Here is a 7956-nt window from a genome sequence, read left to right as displayed (position 1 = left end):
TTGGTTAATTAATAGAAAGCAAAGAGTGGGGATTAATGTGTGTTTCTCTGGTTGGCAATCAGTAGCTAGTGCTGTCCCTCAGGGATCCGTGTTGGGCCCACAGTTGTTCACAATTTACACAGATGATTTGGAATTGGGGACCAAGGACAATGTGTCCAAGTTTGCAGATGACACTAAGATGAGTGGTAAAGCGAAAAGTGCAGAGGATACTGGAAGTCTGCAGAGGGATTTGGATAGGTTAAGTGAATGGGCTAGGGTCTGGCAGATGAAATACAATGTTGACAAATGTGAGGTTATCCATTTTGGTAGGAATAACAGCAAACGGGATTATTATTTAAATGATAAAATATTAAAGCATGCTGCTGTGCAGAGAGACCTGCGTGTGCTAGTGCATGAGTCACAGAAAGTTGGTTTACAGGTGATTAAGGCGGCGAATTGAATTTTGTCTTTAATTGCTAGAGGGATGGAGTTTAAGACTAGGCTGCAATTGTATAAGTTGTTAGTGAGGCCACACCTGGAGTGTTCAGTTTTTGTCTCCTTACTTGAGAAAGGACGTACTGGCACTGGGGGGTTTGCAGAGGAGATTCACTAGGTTAATTCCAGAGCTGAAGTGGTTGGATTAGAAGGAGAGGTTGAGTAGACTGGGAATGTATTCGTTGGAATTTAGAAGGATGAGGGGGGATCTTATAGAAACATATAAAATTATGAAGGGAATAGATAGGATAGATGCTGGCAGGTTGTTTCCACTGGCGGGTAAAAGCAGAACTAGAGGGCATAGCCTCAAAATAAGGGGAAGTAGATTTAGGACTGAGTTTAGGAGGAACTTCTTCACCCAAAGGGTTGTGAATCTATGGAATTCCTTGCCTAGTGAAGTAGTTGAGGCTCCTTCATTAAATGTTTTTAAGGTGAAGAGATACTTTTTTGAAGAATAAAGGGATTAAGGGTTATGGTGTTCCGGCCGCAAAGTGGAGCTGAGTCCACAAAAGATCAGCCATGATCTCATTGAATGGTGGAGTAGGCTCGAGGGGCCAGATGGCCTACTCCTGCTCCTCGTTCTTATATTCTTAAAGTCTGTTGTCTAACCTCGGGTGGACACAGAGAAATCTCCCAACTGTAAGAAACTCTCCAATCATTTGTAAATATCTTTTAAATGCTGACAGTTTCTATCACATTGAAGTCAATGGGAGGTGAGAGCGCGATTTTTCTAGAACTATAAAAAACTAGTTAGAGCACAGCTAGAGAATTGAGTACAGTTCCAGTCAGCACATTACAGGAAGGATGTGACTGCTCCACAAAGTGCAGAAGAGATTTATGTGGATGTTGTCAGGACTGGAGAATTTTGGCAATGAGTAAAGATTGGATAGGCTGGGATTGTTCTTTATAAGAGCTATTTCAATATTGTGGAAGGGCAGAAACCTGACTGGAGGGATTCACACATGGAGTTCTGGGAAAGATGGGCACAGATTTGGGAGGTGGCAACACAAGAGGTGTGGAGAGGAAATTAAGGTTGGAGATAGGGCAACAGGTTGCACAGATGGTAGAGTCAAGTGATTGTTTAAAGGAAGTGGTGATGATTTGAAGGACAGGGACAGGACCCTGAAGAGCGAGAACCAATAACAATGTCAATGAACATGGAGACGTTGGGTGAAGATAAGCTGCAGAGCTGGGCTGAGAGGTGGCAAATGGAGTTTAATGCAGAAAACTGTGAGGTGATTCATTTTGGAAGGAATAATTTAGTGGAAACAGGGTCAATGGAACAGGAGGTGGGTCTTATCAACAAGCACGGAGAGAACATATGGGGAGATGGGAGTTAAACTGGAGAAAGATGCAGGTTCAGGGTTCAGACAAAGGAAACTTTGGAGACAGTATATCCTGGTTGGCTAATAAAAGAGAGGGGGGCTAATAAAAGAGAGGGGTCCAGCAGAGGCAGCTGATCAGATTGTCCCAATCTTAGTGACAAAGAAGCTAACATGTGTTAGAGATGTTAAAAATAAACACTGCTTTAAGAGAAAGCTGATTTATTCGACTTTATCTATAATATTAAAACCTGCTGAATTTTATTAACATCACAGAAGCAGGTAAAATTGACATGGTTGATTCCACGATACGATTAACAGCAAAACCCAATCACTGTAGTTTCTTGTGAACTCGCTGATGTGTCCGCAGATTGGAGGAGGTAGTGAAACTCTTCCCACACTCGGAGCAGGTGAATGGCCTCTCCCCAGTGTGAACTCGCTGGTGTCTCAGCAGGTGAGATGATTGAGTGAAGCCCTTCCCACACTCGGAGCAGGTGAAAGGATTCTCCCCAGTGTGAAGTCGCTGGTGTGCAGTGAGTTGAGATGACCACCTGAACCCAGTGCCACAGTGAGAGCATCTGAACGGTCTCTCATCAGTGTGAACACGTTGATGGGACATCAGCTCCCTGGTACTTTTATGGCACTTCCCACATTCTGGGCATTTAAAAGGTCTCTCCCCACTGTGAATTTGTTGGTGTTTGAACAGTGTGGATGAATCAGCAAATCTCAACCCACACTCAGAGCAGGTGAACGGCCTCTCCCCAGTGTGAACTCGCTGGTGCGTCAGCAGGTGGGATAGTTGTTTAAATCTTTTTGTACACGCAGAACAAGTGAATGGTCTCTCCCCAGTGTGAACTCGCTGGTGTTTCAGGAGATTCGAGGAATCAGTGAACCCCTTCCCACACTCGGAGCAGATGAATGGCCTCTCCCCTGTGTGAATTTGCTGATGTCTCAGCAGGTGGGATGACCGAGCGAATCCCTTCTCACAATGGGAGCAGGTGAATGGATTCTCCCCAGTGTGAACTCTCTGGTGTTCAGTGAGTTGAGACAATCGTTTGAACCCAGTCTCACAGTGAGAGCATCTGAAAGGTTTCTCGTCAGTGTGAACACGTTGATGGGACATCAGTTCCCAAGAGCTTTTAAAGCACTTCCCACATTCTGGGCATTTAAATGGTCTCTCCCCGCTGTGAATTCGCTGGTGTTTGAGCAGTGTGGATGAATCACTGAATCCCTTCCCACACTCTGAGCAGGTGAACGGCCTCTCCCCAGTGTGAACTCGTTGGTGAGTCAATAGGTGGGATAGTTGTGTAAACCTTTTCGTACACACAGAGCAGGTGAATGGTCGCTCCCCAGTGTGAACTCGTTGGTGTTTCAGAAGGTTTGAGGAATCAGTAAATCCTTTCCCACACGTGAAGCAGGTGAGTGGCCATTCCCCAGTGTGACGGCGTCGATGGGTTTCCAGTTCAGACGGGTAACTGAACCCCTTCCCACAGTCCCCACATTCCCACGGTTTCTCCCCAGAGTGGCTGCGCTTGTGTTTCGACAGGCCAGATGAATGGCTGAAGCCCCGTCCACACAAAGAACACGAATATCGTTTCTCCCAACTGCGAACGGTGCTTTTTCCTTCCATGTTCAAAATCCGATGATTTTCAAGTTCCCATTAAATTCAGCGACTGTCAGATCTTGATGTGATCACTGGTGTCAGTTTCCTGACTGCAAATCTTTACCTTCTAATACCCTGTGAAGTTGATTTAAAAAAGAAAAAAGGATGTGAGAGAGAACCCACAAAAACAGGTTGGGAAATTGAGTTGAATGAATCTGGAAATTTCATTGGGGCCAGTTCGAGGAAAAAGAGACCATGAAAGGTGCTGGATTGCTGTAAAAACTCAACTGGTTTACATAATGTTCTTCAGGGAAGGGAACCTGCCACCCAGTCTGGGCCTAGACAAGATCCTGTCCCCACTAATAGCAGGGAGAGGTGGAGAATTAGAGGGATTTTATCTACCTTCAGCTTGACCACTTTTTAAATATCTCAAAATTCACCAACTACAAGGACCAGTTTAGCAGGTGTATGTGAACACAGTCACCTCCAAGTTCCCTCACAAGTCACACACTGACCTGACTTGTCTGGTATCCAGGACGGGATAGACAGAAATTTCCTCCTTTTAAATATTTTGAAGATTCAAGTCATTGTCTTCAGTCCCTGATGCAAACTCCATTCCTTAGACGCCAATCAATCCCTCGCCCTGATAGCTGACTGACTTTGAACCAGACTGCTCACAATCATGTGGAAATATTTCACCCTACATGGTCTGCCAACCGCATATCCATATCATCACCAATATCGTCGATTTCCACCCCACTCTACCAAAATCTCAGCTCATCTGTTGCTGAAACTCTTTTGGTACCTCTGGACTTAATTACCTAGCGGACTCCTGACCAGCCTCCCACGTTCAACCTCCCTGTAATCTTGAGGTTATCCAAAACTCTGCTGCCCGTGTGTTAACTCGCACCAAGTCTTGTTCACCCATCAGTCGTGTTCACCGACCTACAGCGGCCCCAGATTAAGAAATACTAAATGTTTAAATTTCTCATACTCTCAAATCCCTCCATGGTCCTGCTCCTATCTCTGTAACCTCCTTTAACATCACAATCCTCCGAGATATCTTCACTTCCTCTAATTCCGGATTCCTGAACAATTCCCAATTATTTTTTCCCCACATTTGCTTAAACTGCTGCACAATGGCCCCCATAAAGATGGCGGCTGCACATGCGCACTGTTGCACATTGCCTCACACAAAGATGGCGCCAGTTAATCCTGGTGTGTCATCGGGGAAAAGGCCGCGGCCACCAAATCGGTACAAATGTGCAACGGAACCTTCATATTCGTATTTTCCTGCTGACAGAAAATGATCATGAAAACTTCGCGTTCACCTTCTGGTTTTATTCTCCCTCACCCACCCGCTGCCTCAGTTCCTCTTCTGCTCTCCAAGCTGATACAGCACCACCGCGTCTATCGTTCCAGCATTCGAATTGCGCATGCTCCAATTAGTGCCCCAACTGCGCATGCTCCAATCACGGCCTGGCACTGCGCATACCTATTACCTATTGCAGCGAGGGTAGAGCATATTCTGGAGCTCATTGGAAGACAATAATGTTGAATTAAAGATCATATTCTGTCGTTCGGTTCCGATTACAGCTAAATATATCAAATTATGTTGTCAATTTAGGCAGAAATAATGTAGAGGGAAAGCTATACAAAGTTACGAATTAGGAAGTTCTAATCAGATCAGTGCAGGGAGAGACCATTTAAATGCGGTCTGTGTGGAGTCTGCACATCCTCCCCGTGTGTGCGTGGGGTTCCTCCGGGTGCTCCGGTTTCCTCCCACAGTCCAAAGATGTGCAGGTTAGGTGGATTGGCCATGATAAATTGCCCTCAGTGTCCAAAATTGCCCTTAGGGGCTGGTTTAGCTCACAAGGCTAAATCGCTGGCTTATAAAGCAGACCAAGCAGGCCAGCAGCACGGTTCGATTCCCGTACCAGCCTCCCCGGACAGGCGCCGGAATGTGGCGACTAGGGGCTTTTCACAGTAACTTCATTGAAGCCTACTCGTGACAATAAGCGATTTTCATTTTCATTTCATAGTGTTGGGTGGGGTTACTGGGTTATGGGGATAGGGTGGAGGTGTTAACCTTGTGTAGGGTGCTCTTTCCAGGAGCCGGTGCAGACTCGATTGGCTGAATGGCCTCCTTCTGTACTGTAAATTCTATGAAGGAACCAGAGTAGGCCACATCCCCTCAATCCTGTTTTGTCATTCAATAAGACCATGGCTGATCTGATTAGAATTTCAACTTCACATTCCTGCCTATTCCAGTAACCCTTTCACGTTCTTGCTTATCAAAAATCAATCCAGCTCTGCCTTTAAAATATTCAAAGATTCTGCTTCACTGTTTTGAGGAAGGGAGTTTCAAAGATTCCTGACTCTGAGAGAAAACATGTTCTCATCTCTGTCTTAAGTAGGCGACACCTCACTTTTAAACAATGAATCCTATTTCTAGATTATCCCAAAGAGGAAACAACCTCTCCACTTGTCAAGACCTTTCAGGGTCTCAAATGTTTCAATGAAGTCACCTCTTATTCTTCTGAGCGCCAGAGGATACAACCCCAACCTGCCCAGAGATTTCTTATAAAACAATCCACCCATTCCTGGTATTACACTCGTAAACCTTCTCTTAACTGCTTCTAAAACATTTGAATCTTCCATTAAATAAGGAATGTACTTCAGTTGTGGTCTCTGATGAATCTCCCATGGTTGTTGCAGGTGCTGGGATTTAGATATTTCAGTAAGCTCAGGAAAGGTGGTAAAAGAGGGGGAGGGGGAGGGGTGGCATTGTTAGTCAAGGACAGTATTACGTTGGCAGAAAGGACGTTTGATGAGGACTGGTCTACTGAGGTAGTTTGGGCTGAGGTTAGAAACAGAAAAGGAGAGGTCACCCTGTTAGAGATTTTCTATAGGCCTCCGAAAAGTTCCAGAGATGTAGAGGAAAGGATTGCAAAGATGTTCTGGATAGGAGTGAAAGTAACGGGGTAGTTATGGGGGATTTTAACTTTCCAAATATTGACTGGAAACGCTATAGTTCGAGTACTTTAGATGGGTCCATTTTTGTCCAATTTGTGCAGGAGGGTTTCCTGACACAGTATGTAGATAGGTCAATGAGAGGCGAGGCCATATTGGATTTGGTACTGGGGAATGAATCAGGACAGATGTTAGATTTGGAGGTCGGTGAGCACTTTGGTGATAGTGACCACAATTCGATTACGTTTACTTTAGTGATGGAAAGGGATAGGGAAATACCGCAGGGCAAGAGTTATATCTGGGGGAAAGGCAATTATGATGCGATGAGGCAAGACTTAGGGTGCATCGGATGGGGGGGGGGGGGGGGGGGGGGAATTGCAGGAGATGGGCACAATGGAAATGTGGAGCTTGTTCAAGGAACAGCTACTGCGTGTCCTTGATAAGTATGTACCTGTTAGGCAGGGAGGAAGTGGTCGAGTGAGGGAACCATGGTTTACTAAAGTAGTTGAAACACTTGTCAAGAGGAAGAAGGAGGCTGATGTAAAGATGAGACATGAAGGTTCTGTTAGGGCGCTCGAGAGTTACAAGTTAGCTAGGAAGGACCTAAAGAGAGAGCTAAGAAGAGTCAGGAGGGGACATGAGAAGTCTTTGGCAGGTAGGATCAAGGATAACCTGAAAGCTTTCTATAGATATGTCAGGAATAAAAGAATGACTAAGGTAAGAGTAGGTCCAGTCAAGGACAGTAGTGGGAAGTTGTGCGTGGAGTCCGAAGAGATAGGAGAGGTGCTAAATGAATACTTTTTGTCAGTATTCACATAGGAAAAAGACAATGTTGTCGAGGAGAATACTGAGATACAGGCTACTAGACTAGAAGGGCTTGAGGTTCACGAGGAGGAGGTGTTAGCAATTCTGGAAGGAGTGAAAATAGATAAGTTCTCTGGGCCAGATGGGAGTTATCCTAGGATTCTCTGGGAGCTAGGGAGGAGATTGCTGAGCCTTTGGCTTTGATCTTTAAGTCATCTTTGTCTACAGGAATAGTGCAAGAAGACTGGAGGATAGCAAATGTTGCCCCGTTGTTCAAGAAGGGGAATAGAGACAACCCTGGTAACTATAGACCAGCGAGCCTTACTTCTGTTGTGGGCAAAGTCTTGGAAAGGTTTATAAGAGATAGGATGTATAATCATCTAGAAAGGAATAATTTGATTAGAGATAGTCAACACGGTTTTGTGAAGGGTAGGTCGTGCCTCACAAACCTTATTGATTTCTTTGAGAAGGTGACCAAACAGATGGATGAGGGTAAAGCAGTTGATGTGGTGTATATGGATTTCAGTAAAGCGTTTGATAAGATTCCCTACGGTAGGCTATTGCAGAAAATACGGAGGCATGGGATTCAGGGTGATTTAGCAGTTTGGATCAGAAATTGGCTAGCTGGAAGAAGACAAAGGGTGGTGGTTGATGGGAAATGTTCTGACTGGAGTCCAGTTACTAGTAGTGCACCACAAGGATCTGTTTTGGGGCCACTGCTGTTTGTCATTTTTATAAATGACCTGGAGGAGAGTGTAGAAGGATGGGTGAGTAAATTTG

At 45.1% G+C, this 7956-nt stretch overlaps 1 protein-coding gene across 1 annotated transcript in view; it reads right to left on the bottom strand.

Annotated features, from left to right (window-relative positions):
* Positions 1-2001: 2001 nt before the first annotated feature.
* The window catches only part of LOC119951493 (zinc finger protein 850-like), a 68913-nt gene continuing 62958 nt past the window's right edge, over positions 2002-7956 (bottom strand). The window contains exons 8-9 of the mRNA XM_038774703.1: positions 4902-4995; positions 2002-3457 (exon numbers count right to left, since the gene is read on the bottom strand). Coding sequence (XP_038630631.1) covers positions 2128-3457; positions 4902-4995 — 1424 coding nt within the window. The 3' untranslated portion in view covers positions 2002-2127. The remainder of the gene's footprint in view (positions 3458-4901; positions 4996-7956) is intronic.

Source organism: Scyliorhinus canicula, chromosome 17 (genome assembly GCF_902713615.1).
Source record: "Scyliorhinus canicula chromosome 17, sScyCan1.1, whole genome shotgun sequence".
NCBI classification, from domain to species: domain Eukaryota; kingdom Metazoa; phylum Chordata; class Chondrichthyes; order Carcharhiniformes; family Scyliorhinidae; genus Scyliorhinus; species Scyliorhinus canicula.
This window is presented reverse-complemented; position numbering and strand designations above follow the sequence as displayed.